Below are 19,126 nucleotides of genomic sequence, written 5' to 3'. Positions count from 1 at the left end.
GAATAATTTCTGAATCATTTTTCTTTTTATTTTTTTAATACCACAAGTGTAGATAGACAATGGACAATAAGATACGAAGAATGACAATGTAAGCAAAATTTGATCTCACATCAACTTACTGATTTGCGAACCTTCTAAAATCATATACAGAGTACTGAAAGCAATATGTATATAATAATGTAATGTAAACTAGCTATGCAAAGTTGACCAATAATAGTTTCCAAATTATTTTTTAAACGGACAATAATAATGTAAACGAAGTTTAATCTCATATCAATCTACTATCAGTTTCTAAACCTTCTAAAATCAGATATTACGGAGTAGTGGAATGCAATACTGTATGATATAATATAATATACGAATGAAGTAAGTATTATTTAGCAAGTAGCCTAATATCACGTGAATCTAATAACATGCTTGCGTATACAGGTCAAGGGAAGATAGCTGTTGAGCCAATATTTTCAATGGTCAATATACACTTTATTTGATAATTACATAATTAATACATACCACTATTCCATGTATACTAATCTAATCATATCTTATACGTAGTTGACGAAAAATTTACTTTGTTACGTATTCCATATTAAAGATGACACTACAATGACACACTTTTATCATTTTATACTATACATTACAAATTTTATAATAATAGTTTAACATACAATAGATTGTTGATAACCAAAAAAAAATAATAATAATAAATTGTTGATATGATGTCACCCTAATAAAATTGCCGAATTAGAATGTTGTCATTAGTAATTATTTTTATATTTTTCAAAACTTAACTGCATGCCTCCAATAATTAGTTTGATAGTAAAAAGACGTAGCCCATAACATATCTAAACTTACACTACGTATGATTTATTTTGTATGGTTGAACCAATTGAAGTACAGTGAAATGTGAATTACTTGGAAGATGAATCAGCCACAAACATGAATTGTTGACTAGTACAGGTCAATATGATGTGAATCAAAGAAATTTGAGGTGTAACGTGTTTGGATTTATTGAGATTGATAGTTATTATTTAAATAAAAAGGAGATTATCATCAGGTACTAATGTTACACCCTCTTTCAACCTTACATTGTACATTTGTACTCTATATTATGATCCTTAAGTTTCTCATTTTCTCAGCATATATATATATATATATATATATATATATATATATATTACACTTCATATTATTTAGATTGAAGAATATTATAATTAGACAATTAGTTAAGTATATCCTATAATTCTATCATCAAAGTTGCGTGGCCATTTTATCGTGCCCATTTTTAACCATAGTAATAAATACGAGGAAGGTTTTTTTTTTTTCTTCATTAGTGATTCATAAACGAGTACATAAGACTACTTAAGATTGAGATCTTAAACTAATTTGAAGATCAGACCTGAAAAAATATCCTAACAGTAAGTTACTAATTTTTTTGTTCATACGATGTCATGAGTTCATTAAGTATATTATCCTTATATGATTATATGAATATGAAAGTATCTTAGCTTCTTTTTTGAAAGACCAACCCGCCTTATTGTAAAAGGAGTAAGGTGGCTTGAAGGAGTGTCCCGTGTATAGACAAATAGGGAACTCTTATTTTGTCCCTTCATGTGCAAGTTGTAGGCCAGAAATCAATTATGTTTAGCTGAATTTGCAATATTTCTCTTTTTAATGGTCCCCCAAAACCAAAACTTTAATTTCTTTAATGCGCATTCATGTTCTTCAATTCATACACACTCATTCATTATTATTACATAACCCTTTTTTCCCACTTTCATCGTATTCTTATATGTTATTTCATCTGTCTTAATTTACTTGCTCCATTATCATTTACACAGAATGTTACTGTAGAACCTAGTTTGATCAAGAGAAAAATTTTCTTAAACAAAACACAAAAAAGTGAAACAAATAACTTGAGACATGCCAAATAAAACAATCAGACTTGTAAATTGAAGCGAGAAATTACATAAATTCGCACATTTTGTTTTTCCTAAAATATCCTTTTGTTAATACTCCCTAGAAAACAAGATATGTTCATCCACAACTAGATATATATAGATCTCTTTAACTGTATAAAAAGTCTACACAACCACCTATATTCTCCCCTAATTGGCATTTTATCTTAATTTATATAGTAGCATTTATAATAGCTGTCAAATATTTTCAAATTTTCCAAATTAAAAAGTCCAACTAACATTAACCTCACCTTATATAAAAAATATCCCTTACACATTCTAGTGAGGCTTACCAATTCCTGAAGTCTCTTTTTCTCCTCTCTAAATTTTGTGCTAGCTACTCCATTTCCTCCCATGGGTTCCTTAGAACTCCAAACCCACCAACCTGACCTAGAGAAACCCAAACCCGATCTGAACGACGACGAGATCTCCCCAATCGAGGAGGTACGTCTAACCGTCACAAACACCGATGACCCAAACCTACCCGTATGGACCTTCCGGATGTGGTTCTTGGGCCTACTTTCTTGTGGGCTACTTTCATTTCTTAACCAATTTTTTTCTTATAGGACTGAACCCCTTATTATAACACAAATCACGGTTCAAGTAGCCACCCTACCCATTGGTCATCTAATGGCTCGTATCCTACCCCAGACCCAGTTTCGTATCCCCGGGTTCGGACCCCGGTCATTTTCACTTAACCCGGGTCCGTTTAACGTAAAAGAACATGTGTTAATAACCATATTTGCTAATGCTGGTAGTGCTTTTGGTAATGGATCAGCTTATGCTGTTGGTATTGTCAATATTATTAAGGCGTTTTATAAACGAAATATCTCATTTTTGGCTGCTTGGATCCTCATTATTACCACTCAGGTATGTATTAATCCTCCATTATTTTATTTTATACTCATACAATTGTCGTGTCGTGTGTCATACGTACATATATAAATAAATAAAGATTATCATTAATAATTCGTGACAAAATTACTATACCTAAGTTTTAGTAAATCAAAGTTGTCATTATAATTATAATTCTTTCAAATTCAAAATTCATATGATAAGATTTGAGAAATGAACCTTCACATGTGAATGAGCAGTAGTGAACAATTAAATATAGAGGTGGCTAGTCGGTGTCTTAGTGAGCTCATAATTGTGAGGAGCCTTTTTTTTCCTTTTTTTTTTTTTTTATATTGACACTTTTCTATTATTACGCATGTCAATATATGTTTTTAATGCTTAATATTTCTAATTATTAACGTTATAAAATTATAAATAGTAGATATCAATAAAATACATATCGAGACGATTCAAACAACATCTCGCATGACCATATTTTATCGTATCTATAAATCACAAAAGCGAGTCAAAATGTAGTATGTGAATAGTATAAAAGTCAAACGATGTCAACTAAAAAAAATAGAGGTAATATATAATTACAATTAACAACCTAAGAATAAAGTTAATTGATGTTTTTAATTTACCTTTTTAACAAACTTAATGCACGAAGTATGTGAAAGTGAAAAAAAGCTAAGAGTAAAAAATTCTTATAAATCTAGAAACATTAAGTTGTCCCATTCGATAAAGGTGTGAAAAGGAATAGCCTGCTAAAAGTGGAAAGTAAGTGACTTGTCTTCAAGAAAACAATATACTAGTAAAAGAAAATACCTTCTTGGAGGGTTTAGGGAAGAAGTGATGATTATGGATTGGAAGGAATCGAATTAAGAAGAAATAAAAGATTAAATACATCTTTTTCTTGATTAATACATGTCACTTCGTTTTATCTTAACGTTAAATTTTGTATATATCATGCTTGTTTAGTTGTTATCGTGATTATTTTTGTCTTATGATATATATATATATATATATATATATATATATATATATATATATATATATATATATATATATATATATATATATATATATATATATATATATATATATATATATATATAAATATATATATATATTTAAAAAAAAAAATCATTGTACTAGACTCTCAAATGTATATTGGAAAATAACAGGATAATATTGTTAGTAAATTAAAAATTATTATGCCTAATTAATCAATTATATTCCTCTTCAGGTATTGGGTTACGGTTGGGCAGGTTTAATGAGGAAGTACGTAGTGGAGCCTGCTCATATGTGGTGGCCAAACACTCTTGTCCAAGTCTCTCTTTTCAGGCAAGTGGTTTAATTATCGTTTTTTTATACTAATATATTAAAAAGTGTTCGTTTCCTTATTACTATTATTAATGGCTAATCGAAGACGTTAAATACAATTGTACTGTGTGAATTAGAAGGAATAGGAAACTTGTATAAGAAGGAGGTCAGAAATAGTAAGCCAACTTGATAAGAAGGTGGTTGATTAATTTCTTTCCTCCTATTTTATACTTGTCTCATCATTATCTTGGTGACTTGATGAGAAATGGCTCTCAAAGCATTTATTAAAATAAAGTAATTACTATAATATTTAATTAATTTTTTAAATACCCTATAACTTAATGTTGTAAAAGAAGAGTAAAAAGATAAGTCCATATACAAAAATGTCTTTGTTTAGTTTAATGGACAATCTCAAATTGAGTAAATTTTCTAACCTAGGTGATGGTGACCTTGACATAAATGTATATGAATTCATTAAACTCTTCTATAAAAGTAGTAATATTCCGAAGAAACCACAACATCATAAAATTCAAAATATTGCATCAAAGTAACATCAATACTCTAGACTTCATTTATGGAGATTTTATAAGGAAAATGCACTAAAAAGGGCATTCATGAGATGGTGAGACCATTATCCCAATAATTGATGTTCCTAAAATTAGTACCATCCATTCTATTTATAATAGAAATAAAGAGTATGAGAGTTGCAATGGTTACAATTTTATATGAAGTACAAATTTTACACCATATAAAAATTGAAATATTGGTTGTCTCATCGCTTTCCATCTATATGATTATGGCCAGGCATCATTGATTAGGACCTCTTGTGATAGGCAACAAAATAGAGACTAGTTTTATACTATACCGTATTATGCCATGTTCGCTTCAACTGATACCTAAAATAAAGAAAATCGCAAAGTGAAACAAACTTACTAAAACATACGAAGTAATTTGACACATTTTTCCTCAAAGTTACGCGTTAAAACATTAGAAGTATCATGCCAAGATTGCAATAATTCCCCCTTGTAAAGTGTGGAGAAAATCACGTTGAAGTGAAGGATAATAAAATAGAGAAGAGGACATCCAATCAATTTTAGGGGATAAAACAAAGACATTATATACTAGCAGGCGAAAGACTGCAACAGCAGAAGACGGTGGAAAAGATGATAATAGTAACAAATTAGCAACTTGTTGACAGGCTAAAGTCGTATCACCTAATCAAAAATAATTACCTAAGTCCACTAGCTTATGCAGATAGGGAAGTAGGGTCGAATCCACAGGGAAACTAGTCTTTCTACTCCTAATTAATTATTATAATCTAAATTATTAAGGTAACCAATATTTTTGTGAATTAAATCTATGCTACGAAGATTATGAGTAAGGAAAGTAATAGGGAAGAAATCAATAATAATAAAGCCTAGGGCATAGGTTCACTAATAAACAATATTCCAGGGTAAAACATAATAATCAATCATCGATGCATTAATTAATCAGATCATAAAGGGTTTTCGCTACGTATTACAATCACAGAGTTAATTTACCGGTATTAAATCTCATCTCTCGAATCTCGACCTAACCATTTATAAATTAAACTGCCTATTGAAACTAAGCCTAAACATCAATTCTCATCTCTCGAATCTCGAATCAATATTGCTAAACTCATACAATTAAACCTGGCCAAATCTAATTGCATAGCATTTAAACAATCAATAGGAAATCAATTTAGCATTAACAATCAATAATGATAAAATTACCCCTTCATATTATTTATTAGATCCCCATAAACCCTAGAAAGAGAACTACTCAGACATAATTAAAGCTAAACAAAATATAATAATTAAACAAGACATGAAGAAATTGAATGAATAAAAATACTGAGATTAATAAGAGAGAAATCATACCAAGACGGCGGAATTACAATGGAGTTTTAGGGAACAAGAGAGAAAATAAGTCTAGAGAGAGAAAATCTAAGTAGAGAGAGAAGGAATTAAAAACTAGAGTAAGAGAAGTGAAAAAGAGGTATCTAATCTTGCCTAATAAAATTACCTTAATACTAAACAAGAGTTATCCGCTAAAACAAATTAATCGGAACTAAGATTCCCTAAAAGCCACTCGCGCCCGGTCGGGCAAGGGCCCGCCCGACCGGGCCCGCCTTTTTTCAGAGGTCTTCTCGCGCCCGGCCGGGCGCGTGCTCCGGGCGCGGGCTATCTCAAGTGTTGCTTCGCCCCGCCCGGCTGGGCGAGCCTTCGGGCGGAGCCTTGCTGGTCCGGGCGGAGCTCTTGGGCTTCACGACTATCTCCTTGGGCCTCCGAACTTGGCCCAATTGCCTTGTATTTCCAAAACTGAGCCCTTAATCACCGATTTGCTACCTCCAATCGGTCTTGGGCTATCGAAAGTGGTCGCGGCCTTCCAACGCTCGTATTTGCTCCTCAAAAATCTGGGAAAATGCTCCAAGTATGCAAATTCCTACAAAACTCAAGCAAAACTACAAAAACACTGGAAAACACAAATTAGTAATAAAAGTGGCTCGAAGGAGCCAAAAACACTACTAATTACGACCAAGGGACGGGGGTAAATATATATATAAAATGAACACATCACTTGTACACTGGTTACCAAAATTCTTGTAATTCTTGGCCATGGTCCATGTGACACGTAATTCAAATGATCTCCAATTTCAACTTTACCACAATTAAAAGTGTTATGGAGTAAAAACTAATCTGACTTGAAACAACCCGACCTAGCTCAAAGTGACCAATCCACAATATAATCCCGCATAACTAAAGTCCAAAATGACCCAACTCAACTAAATTCGACCCTTGACCAATGACCTGAATTGACATCTCTAAGTCCACAATCTCTACATTTGAAAATTTACAAAGAAAAAATATATATACACAACTACACAAGGTCACAACCATTAGTCCATCACCTTTTGAGTAAACGATGAGGTGATACACTCTGTATTTTATCCAGATAATTTATAGTACTCATAAAAAATGTGTATAGAATGATGAATGAAGGGCTTCATTTTATCATAAAAAAATGCTAAATATATGGCCAGTCAAATGTTGGACTGAAATTCATATCCTGGTAACTGAGGTACCTTTGATCGACAAACGCAAGTTGCTCTATTTGATTGGAAATTGGAAAGGTGGTCCTCGGCTTACTCTTATGTCCTATCAGCATAACAAGATAAGAAATAAAATATCAAGACGTGATAATGCAATTAATGAATTGACATCAGTTTTCAATGACTGCATGCCAAAACTATTGACAATACACACAAAGTTGTAGAAAAAGCAACATGTTGATAGTGTATAGACGTTAATGGTATAGTGCATAGTTCTTCCAATAATTGTTATTGCTAGCAGTGAACAATGCGCATGCAAATGTTTGCAATGAAATTTAAGGTTCATGTAAAGGTCTAGTTTGACGGCTATGAACCAAAGCAACTTACCAAATGTTCAAAACTGATAAAAAAGTTGTAAATGTTTTCAAATGGACTTGAGAGCAACTGTTTACTGAATTACTGCTAATATGTAAGCATGAGCACTAACCTTGCGAAGCTTACGTAAGGGTCAGGAGGAAGTATGAATGAATATCCGTGATTCTGAGACTATTTAATTCAGAAATTCCAAAATGCTTCTGTATATACCCAATCAACTCTGATAAGAAGTATCAAGTATGTACGAGTGTGGTGAATTTGTGATCCCAGTTCCAAATAGATTTAATGGAAGGTTGCTTTGTGATGCACCAGCTGGCAGCTGCTAAAGAAACTAAGCAATCTACATCATATTACAGTAACATTAGTGCTTGAGCAGATAATCAAACATCATCATAAGCAGCAAATGTGCACCCAAACAATGTGTTCAGTTTATCTTTCTATTAGCAATTAGCATAATATTAATCCAAACAACCAACTCTATTTCTGAAACAACAAAATATTTTCAACTGCAGCTGGTCAATCAGCAAAGTAAGTTTGACCTAAATTTTAGGATGTCTATCCTAACATCAATACTGGTTTTTCAATTTTATGCAGGGCCTTGCATGAAAAGGATGACAAAGATGAAAGGCGCACATCAAGGGCAAAGTTCTTCCTGATTGCACTAACATGCAGCTTCGTGTGGTACGCAGTCCCAGGTTACTTGTTCTCAACTCTAACAAGCATATCATGGGTCTGCTGGGTATTCTCCAGATCTGTTACTGCCCAACAGCTAGGCTCAGGCATGAAAGGCCTTGGTCTTGGAGCCATAACACTAGACTGGTCTGCTGTAGCCTCCTTTTTACTTAGCCCCCTCATAACCCCATTCTTCGCCATTGCAAATGTGTGCGTAGGTTATGTTCTGATAATATATATCTTCATGCCCATTGCATACTGGGGACTGGACTTGTATAGTGCTCGCAAGTTTCCCATTTTCTCCTCACATTTATTCTCGGCCCAAGGTCAAATATATAATATATCAGCAATAGTCAATGACCAATTTGAGTTAGATCAGACACAATATGCAAAGCAAGGACAGATCCACATGAGCACGTTTTTTGCTCTTACTTATGGCTTTGGCTTCGCAACCATAGCTGCCACTCTTACTCATGTGGGTTTCTTTCACGGAAGGTAATATTATTACTTAAAACTCGTGAATTCTTTTTTTTTTTTTTACTAGACTTATTCTAATAATAATTAAATCTCTCCTTAAACAAAACATGCTGCATAAGACTGATGATTCAGTGTGGATTCAACTTTGTGATAATTAGTGGAATCAGGCAATCATAATTTTTTAAACAGATTTGTTCAAATAATGTACTCTCTCCTTCTAACACAAACAAGACATGCTGCATTAAGACATCGTAAATTGTTAAACAGATTTGTTCTGATAATTAAATCTCTCCTAATAACACAAACAAGATATGCTGCATCAAGACTGAAAGTTCAGTGTGGGGTCAACTTTGTGATAGTGGAATTAAGCAATCATATTTTTTGTCATTAAAAGCCAGTAATTTAAGTCCTGCTCATTGGGCTTATTGACTCCAGGCTTATAATAATTGTCACTTGTAGCTGGAATTTTGCAGAGTAAGATTAAATATTGGGAGAAAAGAATCTTAAAAGAACATTTAGCATATAAAAGAAGAAAGTTTGAATTTGGCCCTTATACTCGACCAACTAAAAATTATGTCTGAATTGTTTTTTTTTTTCCCCAATTATAAGAATGACAACAGTACTGGTATGTCTAAACTGATTTGTGGTAAATTGTTCAACAAACAGAGAGATCTATGAAAGGTACCAAGCATCATACAAAAGCAAGGAGGATATTCATACAAAACTGATGAAGAACTATAAAGACATACCAGCATGGTGGTTCTATGCTCTTCTTGGGTTGACAATAACAATTTCTTTTCTGCTCTCTATCTTCTTGAAAGACCAAGTTCAAATTCCTTGGTGGGCTCTCCTCTTTGCTTGTGGCATTGCATTCATATTCACTCTCCCCATCAGCATCATAACTGCCACAACAAACGTGGTAAGTGGTAGCATACTCCAGTATCTCAATAATTCGCTACAATTAAAAAGTATTTACTCCATATCTCTGTTTAATTTTAAGCATCATAATCATTGATTAGTTACCTGCATGCCAATGTCAATAATGAGTTTGAGACATTGCAATTCACTACACCAACGTCAATTTCAAGTCATTCATCGTAACTTCGCAAAACTTTACAATTCACTAAACCAAGCTTGTAACTGTTGTAAGTTACCAAACCCAAAAGAAAGTTATACTTTTGTCCCAGCAGTAACCGTGTGTTTGAGACATTTACAATGACCCAGCTTTTTTGGACCATATAATCTTATAAGAAAACATAAGGTCAAAGTGATTAACTGATGTATAAATTCTGATATTCTTCTTTCATGAGGAAACTCCTTGTTGGACTTAAAAACAGATAAAATTGCATAAGAAAACAATTTAGTAACAAACTATTTGGAAATGTACAAAGAACAAAACACAATCCAGTAGCCAGTTGGCTCGGGAAGTTGGAAAGGTAGGTTTCTTTCATATTCCTTTTGCCTCTAAATTAATATCATGCTAACTTTCATGATCTCCAAGGCCAAACTTTGACCATTATTGTTGGTAATTATATACTACTATCAGTATACTTTATTATAAGTTTATAACATATCAGAATAAACCTAACTAGATTATTTCCGTATCATTATACGGAGTAGCATATATTGCATAAAAAACCCAAGTCAAAGTCTAAGCTCGGACCTTATACATTCAAGAGTGTGCAGTGAAATAGAAGCAACCTCTTCCTATGAGAATATCAAGAAGTTTTCTCAAATTTATCCACACAACCACCTATATAACCTGTCCTCTTCATGCTATCTGCAGACACCAGGACTGAACATAATAACAGAGTATGTTATGGGCCTCATATTACCAGGAAAACCAATTGCCAACGTATGCTTCAAGGTTTATGGTTATATGAGCATGTCGCAAGCTGTTTCTTTCCTCAGTGATTTCAAGCTAGGCCACTACATGAAGATCCCACCAAGATCAATGTTTTTGGTTCAGGTATACTTCTCACCACACTAAAGTCAGACTACAGCTACTCAAGAATTTTCAGAATAATTTACAATTAATACCTGCTTTATTGATCGATAACATCATATCTTACTACAGTAAACCTCTTTATATGACCTGCCAGTTCATAGGAACCATTTTTGCTGGTACCATCAACATTTCAGTAGCGTGGTGGTTGCTCAACTCAATTCACAATATATGTGAGGACAGTCTGCTTCCAGCTGATAGCCCTTGGACTTGTCCTGGTGACCGTGTATTTTTTGATGCTTCTGTCATATGGGGCTTGGTTGGTCCTAGGAGAATTTTTGGAGATCTTGGAACTTACAAAGCCATGAACTGGTTCTTTGTAGGAGGGGCATTAGGACCAATAATAGTTTGGCTCTTTCACAAGGCATTCCCTGAAAAGTCATGGATACCACTAATTAACCTGCCTGTCCTTCTTGGGGCCACAGCCTATATGCCACCAGCAACAACTGTAAACTATAATGCCTGGATCATAGTTGGAACAATTTTCAACTTCTTTGTCTTCCGTTACAGAAAGCATTGGTGGCAGAGATACAATTACATTCTTTCAGCAGCTTTGGATGCTGGGGTTGCCTTCATGGGAGTTCTGTTGTATTTCTCACTAGGTGTGGAAAATAAAAGCTTGAACTGGTGGGGTACAAATAGTGAGCACTGCAGTTTGGCAACATGTCCAACAGCTAAGGGCATAGTGGTTGATGGATGCCCTATTTACTAGTTCTTGTACATCTACAGCTTATTCTATTGTTTGATAGATTTAGTTTGACAGAATTTAGTGTATTAGCTTGAGATTGTGAATATTTATGACACAAAAAACGGGAAAGAACCCAAGTGCATTATAAACATTCACACCTCAATTTTAGACGTTTGCAACAGAGCAATATTATTTCAGTAAAGCATACCCTGTTTAATCTAATTTCAATGTATCTCTGAACATATTAAACAGATTTCTAAATTCTGGTGAAAGATATTTGAGAAAGTTATATGGAAATTTCCATTTGTTTAGGAAGCACAGATTATAACATCCCAAAAGAAGATGAGAAATTAGGTAGAACGTAGAAGTATAAAAATAACTACAATGGCAGTCAAACTGTCAAAGGCCATTATTGCAAGTTGTAAACAAGTAAAAGAATCAAGGGGGCCAACCATTTCAGAGCCAAATGCAAGGTCCTTACACAAATTTTCTTTGAGATTTAGTCAACCTAAACTTAAGGTGAGAGTTTAATGAAGTTTGTTATTGTTAACAGAATTTCATTCAGTATATGATACAATTTGAGCACAAAATAGGTGCTCCAATAAGCTAGGATGAGTACAGATCTAGACAATCTTGAAACTGACAAACACTATTTCATATGGAGGTGGTGGGGAAGAATTCCCCAACAAAAAGAATTGTAGCAAGAAAATGGCTGATGATTGGAGATAACTCCCTTCAAACAAGAAAATTCATTGTATCAAGATTCACGGCTCATAAATAAGAAGTGACATGACTTGACTACAGCCATTTTCTTAACTCCCAAGAACTCAATCTAAGGAGGGAGAATTTTGGGAATATAATAGCACGACACTTGCATTACTTTATTAAGAAAGGTGGCAGCTTCCTTGGACACCGTGAAATAGTATTTAGATGTAACTATTAATTCCAGACAGAAGGGAGAGTATATGGATCTGGGCCAAATCTATATAATGACAGCATTTACTTATAAATAAATGATGCAAGTAATACGATGTACTTACAAAGTTACAATCAACTTGATAAATTGACAGAGAGCCACTGGTTGTATTCATCCATCCTTATGATGAAGGAGCTAGAACTAGGCGAACCCCCACCGCCATAGGCCTACAGGACAAAGGAGCAAACAATGCTAATGAGTAATGATAGTGCTTCATCTCACGCATCCAAAGAGAATGAGAAACTCAAACTAGGAAAGGGAAAGTGAATAGAGCACAATGATTAAAGTGACACCTTTGCAATCTCTGAGGTGTCTGTATTTCCATCCATACTTCTCAGACACATTTTCAAGTACTTACGTTGCATAAAGACAACAGCTCCTACAGGCCTGGGAAAAAACAAATTCCAAAAGACGACAATGAATAAGAGTAATTCCTGGGTGCAGAGTAATAACTACATGATCAAGAAATTTCCAGTGCAGCTAACAATCAAGAGCAACATCATTTTTTATACATGATTCAAGAGCAAAAAAGAAAAAAAAAAAAAAAAAAAAAACTTTTTGATAATTAAAAGCAGAGGAATATTCTAATCAGAACAGTCCATTCTTATCCCCAAAATGCCAGTTGAAGTTGAAATATGAAGTTAAGTTTTCTTGCTCAAATCTCACAGCCAGTACCAAGCAAAGACTGGCACTACTCATTATGAAAGCTAATGATTTATCTCAATTCTCAAATATCCTCTTAATACACACAAAGAGCAACTAGAAATGGTTACAGGCTGCCCCATGAACTATTTGTGTGCTTGACAAAGAAAAATTAATAATGCGTAAAAAAAGTCAGAAATTTGGGGCTTTGGCAGCAACATATTTTTAGAACACTTCCTAGTATTTTTTACAAGAAATTAGAACAAAACCTCTTACGGATTATTTTGAATATTGTAATTTTTTTAATGCTAAATTCTAACTAACTAATTTACTATGCTATTGTAAATTTTGATTAATGCAATTAAAAAATTTCATTTTAAGTATATAACAAACTACATAGTAATCGAGAAATACAATTTTGATGAAGGCCTACTGGTCAAGCTGTGTCGTACCCACTTCACAATTGGCCTGTGCATAGCATACACCTTTGCCCCTCATTGGCTCATGCCCATGCTATACTGTAAACATCTATTATAGATTGCCAGTTTTACAAGTTTTGGATAAGTTTACCTTAACCCAGCTGCAGCACTCCTTAAACTAAGTTCTTTCCCAATTTCATCACTGAGGTCTGGATTGTTATCAGCTCTAACTCCCTGATAAATAAACATAAAAATGTAATTTGTTAGACATAACCAAAGAGGAAAAAAAAAAAAAAAAAAAAAGGGAATGCTTTGGCCTTAAAACAATGATTATATTTTATGATGAAACCGTTTGAAGAAGTTTTTACGATCACAACATTTTTTTTTCCCTTTCCTTTGGATTCAGCAGAGGGAATCAGATAGCAAGAAGTTTTTACAATCACAACATTTTTTTTTTGTTTCCTTTGGATTCAGCAGAGGGAATCAGATAGCAAGAGGGAAAAAAAATCTGTCAGATAATACAGATTTAAAAGCATGCGAACTGTCCAAAACTTACCAGGCACTCCCCATAGAATCCTCAACCTAGCCGAAGTTTAAAAGCTTTTTCTAGAAACAATTTTGCAGCATCCTTTTGAGCCGAAATTTCAAAGTTTCCCTTGGTTAGCAGCTCCTTAACATTCATCTCCAGTAGCTGCATTCAGGTGGTAATTAACGAATTTGTCAATAAGGAAAAAAAACACACACACACATGATCAATTCATACAATGTCACCAAGCACAATGATGCCACTCATTAGTAAATTCACTTATTAAGGGCTTATTTGGCATTGTTTTTTGTTTTCAGTTTTCTGTTTTTTTTGAAAACTAAAAACAAGAAACAAGAAACAAGAAAAAGGTGTTTCCACTTTTTGGTTGTCAGTTTTCAAAATTATCATAATTTTAATAAATTTGACTAATTTTTATTCATTACATGATATATGTCATATGATTTTAAAAAACAAAAAACCAAAAAACAGAAAACCACGGTGATGCCAAACGAACCCTAAGGTATTCAATGCTGTTTTGGAAGCCTTACAAATAACAAGCTTGATGTAAAATGCAAGAACTGACAGAAAAGATACCTTCAGGCAAAGAATGACTTCATTACATTTTACGGAAAAGAAGTGCATTTCAGTGTTTATTAGGATGATCACCAAAGATTGACCCCAATAAAAATGCCACAGATATGATTTTATCAGTCTATTCCAAAAGTCCTTGCTAATAGTATATAAGTAAATTCAAAGGAAATCTATCATTCTTATCCAAACAAGCAAAACCCAGAAAATGGCCAAGCACACCCAAATAGAAAGAGACTTTCTCCCCTTATTCTTTCCAAGTTGCACATAGCTAATCTGCAACTGGTACATAGCAGAACATACTAGGCTGTTTTATTCCCATGAACCCAAGCTATCAAAACAAATCTTCCCGTAAGCATAGGAGGTCACTAAAGGTACACTATGCAAAGACAAAATCCAGACCATCTCACTAGACTTAAGCCACCAAACAAATTCTCTTCCTTCCATTACATATAGATGCACATGCTTTTTCTTGTCAGGAAAACATTGATTTTCCATGTAGAATGTGACATAGGGTGTCCTTCCAAATAGCAATTTGAATAACTGTACAGGGAGGAGCAATAAGCTAGGTCCATATAGTGCTAATAAATATGACTATAATGTGTTGCTCCAACCAATTTTGACAGAAGCAACTACACCATAAAGACTACATGGGCAGATAGGCGCAACTAATTAAGCTTTTCCCTCAAAGACAATTTCATAAAAAAGACGACAAGAAACCCCATGATCAAAGATAAGACTTCAACTTTCAAATCCAGATTTTTCCCTACTCACCTGGTCATACATGTGAGGATTGATTATGCAGTTCAGCTTTGACCTCCATTCTGAAATCCCAATATTGAAAGCCCGAACGTCAGGCAACCTCCATTGACGTAAATCTCCATCTTCAAGATAGTTCAAGAGTAACTCTATACGACATTGATCATTTGAGTTTAGCAGACCATTGACCAGACCCTGCATAAGGCAAAGTAAATGATGCTTTCTAATAGAATCAGTTATGCATACACGGATAACGAATATCACAAGGAAACATGCTTATAGACTAACATTTTCATCAGGTGATTTTGTGCATTCAAGCTGGCCTGAAAAATATTCAAAAACGGCCCTTGAGCTACTCCTCTCAACATCGACATGAAACGTGAGTTTTCCAGAACAATCCTCAACAGAAGGGATCTTTTGAAGTGTTGATTTTCTATGATCAAAGCATATCACTCTGGTATCAAAAGTCAGAGAAAACAAAAGGTCAACCTCCCAATTTAAGAAGACTATCTATACATATTAGCGCAGCCCTATGACAAAGGATTATTCATGAGCTTACTCGCATGCTGTCCTCTGCCAAAGCTCCACAGCAAATCCTCTTGGACCAATGAAGTCAAGGAAATAGCACGTCTTGAGTCCTTCATAACACAAATCTTCCACCCTGTTGTCAAGGACATCAGGATTCATCATACACAAAGTTGGTGTAAGAGTAGTAAGACAGTACTTAGGTAAATCATTTGTTAATATTTATAAAGATCTCGGATCTCGTACAAGACTAATCCCCCCCCCCCCCCCAAAAAAAAAAAAAAAAAAAAAAAAAAGAGAGAGAAGGAAACATAATCAGTTTTTCTTCAGTTACTATACTGTTTTGTATGTGGAAGTAAACGATGGTAATGGAAATAAATTTGAATGTAACTTAGAAAGTATCATCCTAATGTACATGGTAATTAGTACTCGTATTTAGTAATACAACCTCATCCCCCAACCTGTATTTTTCTATGTAAATTTCCATTACTACCTAATACATTCTCCAAATGATAATGAATGGTGATCAAAATTTATGAAGATAAAGGAGATACTTCAGTTATGCATAATATTGAAAACTGAAAGTAACTTTGGTCAAATAAAAAAATAAAAAAAACATGGTTATTATACTGATAAGCAACAAACCGGCAGTGCAGATATCATATCCTTATGTTCCGAATTTCAATCACAATTGAGTCACTTTTGGCTTCTACAATCTATGGTCCTCGGACTCTTCATTTTAGCTCAAAGTACCAGTGTCGGCTCCTAGTGTCCTACCAGTGCCAATGCTAGATACTCCAACCTTGGTAAGACCTAAGACTAAGACACTTGGACACTTAACATATTTTTCACAAGATAGCCGAGTCGGATCCTTGGACATGTGCCATGGTCCAGGTAACAATGTAACATACTTCGTAGTTTAAAATTATCACAACAAAAATGGCCTATAAACAAAGGTTGTATAATTAAATTCATATTACATTTCTTATATACTGTATTAATTTCTAATTTTCTCAACAGCTAAACAAGATTAACACATAATTAAACTTAAACCAAAAATAAATAAATACAGAGCAGGACACAATTTTTCCAGTGACATACAACATTCTAGCATAACAAATTAACAATGAAAAAATTCAGTACTCCTAATTAATCTAGGTCAGAATAAAAAATCAGCGAACGAATGCTAAGAGACAATTGCTAATTACTCAATACTTGACTTAATTAATTTAATCAAAGAAATTGCATAATTGTTACAATTAACAACAAAATAGCAACAAAAATTGAGTGAGAGAAAGACCTGAAAGGAGCAACGGAGGAAAACGGGAGGATAAGGCAAGGGCGACGAAGGTGAGAGTGGAAGAGGTGAGCAAAAAGCGCTGAATATGCGCCGGAAAATGAAGGATAGTTGTATAGCGCTATTACCGGCGTTTTCTCTTCGGCGGCTTTTGCGGTTGCTTGAAGCGTCGCGTCTGATCGTAGTTGCCGGAGATGCCAGAAATACGCCGGCGACGGTGTGGTTCGCCGGCAGTTACAGAGTAGAGAGATTGGCATTGTACAGAATTTATTTGTATATTGTGTACACGATACGTTTTAGAACAACTGAAATAATGGCGAGAGTGTTGATTATTAAAGAGTAGGAGTAGCTAAACGAGTTTATCATCCATAATTAATGGATCCTTTAGTGTGTTTTTTTTTTTTTTTTTTTTTTAAGAGAGCTATAAACGTACTGATGAGAATTGATCTCAAAATCTTGAATGAATTCAGAAGGAAATCTCTAACCACTTGAGTTATTCCTCATTCTCATTGCTTCCTTTAATTGGCTCCCTTTTCTAAAAAGAAGTTTTAAACTAATTACATCACTTTTTAAAGTTGTTTTGCTTTATTGATAGCCTGACACCTATTCTCTCTACCCAGAATATAAAAAAAAAGGGTTGTTCTCTCTACTTCAAAAGCTGCCAAAGAGTCTATAAAAATAAAAGTGATGCAATTAAAAAAATGGAGAAAATATGTACTACCTCTGTTCCATTTGCATTCAATGTGTGTTATTATGTTGTCCATTTGTTGGTTCTTATGAAAATGTCTTCTTGATAGTTTTTTTTTTTTTTTTTTTTTTTTTTGACTTATTTACCAAATTGCTATAATAAATTATTTACATTTTGTGTTTATTAATTGAAAAGACTTGTTCATTTAGGTCTGATCAATTTATTTGTTATGATATGAGCTTTTTAATCAGCTATAATTTGACTTGTTGTACACTAATTCAGTAATAATTCTTGAAAAAGAAATATTCAAATTAAATGCTAGATTCATATCAATATAAGCAGAGTATCACATACATGAGTTTTATTTAATAAAGAGGTGTGTTATGTTCTATCGACTTCTCACCAATCTAACCTTATTATTTATGTAGTAGATGTAATTGATCTTGGATTAAATATCATTTATTATTATTAAAAAAAAAAAATTGAAACTACTAACTCTTGTCTAAATTATTTGAATATATTTTTTTTCATAAGATTAAACACAACATGAGCTAATTTTTGGTAATTGCTTATTGAGTTATTGGTGAATAGCAATAAACATGACCTAAACTTAAAACATGCAAAGTTATATTACTTTGTAATAATTTGGACTAGAATAGATAAAAAAAAAAAGTTTAAAGTTTTAGGCCAAATTCGTAAGGTTAAACTCACTGCACATCTTAAAAGTTTCAAACCAAAACAACTTCAATTAGAAGAAATGAACATATTATAATTTTCAAGTATGTCTTGCTAGACTAGACTTAATTAATTGTGTGACGTGTCACGTACGTATGAACTTAGCAATGCTCATCTCCTTACAAAAATTGTTAAAAATTCAATAAAGTTTTTCTTTGGCCTTGTTTGGCAAATGGTTGTTGGCGGTTGGCTGTTAGCTGGTTCACTTGGCTTGTTTGATCAGCAGGAATGTTTGGTTGTTTATAATGGCTTTTGAAATTGGTTGTTTAAGTTGGCTGTTTATAAAAGTGTTTGGTAAATTAATTGTTAGTTGTTGGCTGTTTATTAGATAATTTGTGGGCCAACAAGCCAAAAGTCAACAAAAAAGCTACTCAAACCAGCTTTTTCATTTTGACTTAAAAGCTAGCTTTTTCGCTGACTAACAAGCCAATTACCAAACACATTTTTTGGCTGTTTGACCACATAAAAAAGTCAAAAGCCAAAAGCTAACCAAAAAGTCGTCAAAAAACCATTTACCAAACATGGCCTTAGTAGAAATGTGTTGTGATTCCAAAATGTATAAAGTA

At 33.5% G+C, this 19,126-nt stretch overlaps 2 protein-coding genes and 1 long non-coding RNA gene across 3 annotated transcripts; 1 reads left to right on the top strand and 2 right to left on the bottom strand.

The window, feature by feature from the left end:
- The first annotated feature begins 2,128 nt into the window (after nt 1-2,128).
- Nucleotides 2,129-11,675, top strand: LOC145590117 (oligopeptide transporter 4-like). The gene is made up of 6 exons (XM_081646861.1): nt 2,129-2,825; nt 4,039-4,136; nt 8,158-8,730; nt 9,379-9,631; nt 10,499-10,681; nt 10,815-11,675. Exons 1-6 carry the CDS (start codon nt 2,310-2,312, stop codon nt 11,427-11,429), a joined length of 2,238 nt encoding a protein of 745 aa, XP_081502987.1. The 5' UTR covers nt 2,129-2,309; the 3' UTR covers nt 11,430-11,675.
- LOC145590120 (uncharacterized) lies at nt 7,687-12,538 on the bottom strand. The gene is made up of 3 exons (XR_014101863.1): nt 12,454-12,538; nt 9,462-9,614; nt 7,687-7,903 (listed from the first exon to the last, which is right to left on the bottom strand). It is a non-coding gene; the product is annotated as an uncharacterized LOC145590120 (long non-coding RNA).
- Nucleotides 12,539-12,662: 124 nt separating this feature from the next.
- LOC145589266 (uncharacterized) lies at nt 12,663-17,394 on the bottom strand. Its single transcript, XM_081645794.1, has 6 exons — nt 17,141-17,394; nt 15,875-15,976; nt 15,604-15,769; nt 15,331-15,510; nt 13,594-13,676; nt 12,663-12,768 (listed from the first exon to the last, which is right to left on the bottom strand). Exons 1-6 carry the CDS (start codon nt 17,392-17,394, stop codon nt 12,663-12,665), a joined length of 891 nt encoding a protein of 296 aa, XP_081501920.1.
- Nucleotides 17,395-19,126: the final 1,732 nt, after the last annotated feature.

Source organism: Chenopodium album, chromosome 17 (genome assembly GCF_948465745.1).
Source record: "Chenopodium album chromosome 17, dcCheAlbu1.1, whole genome shotgun sequence".
In the NCBI taxonomy this organism is placed as follows: Eukaryota; Viridiplantae; Streptophyta; class Magnoliopsida; order Caryophyllales; family Amaranthaceae; genus Chenopodium; species Chenopodium album.
This window is presented reverse-complemented; position numbering and strand designations above follow the sequence as displayed.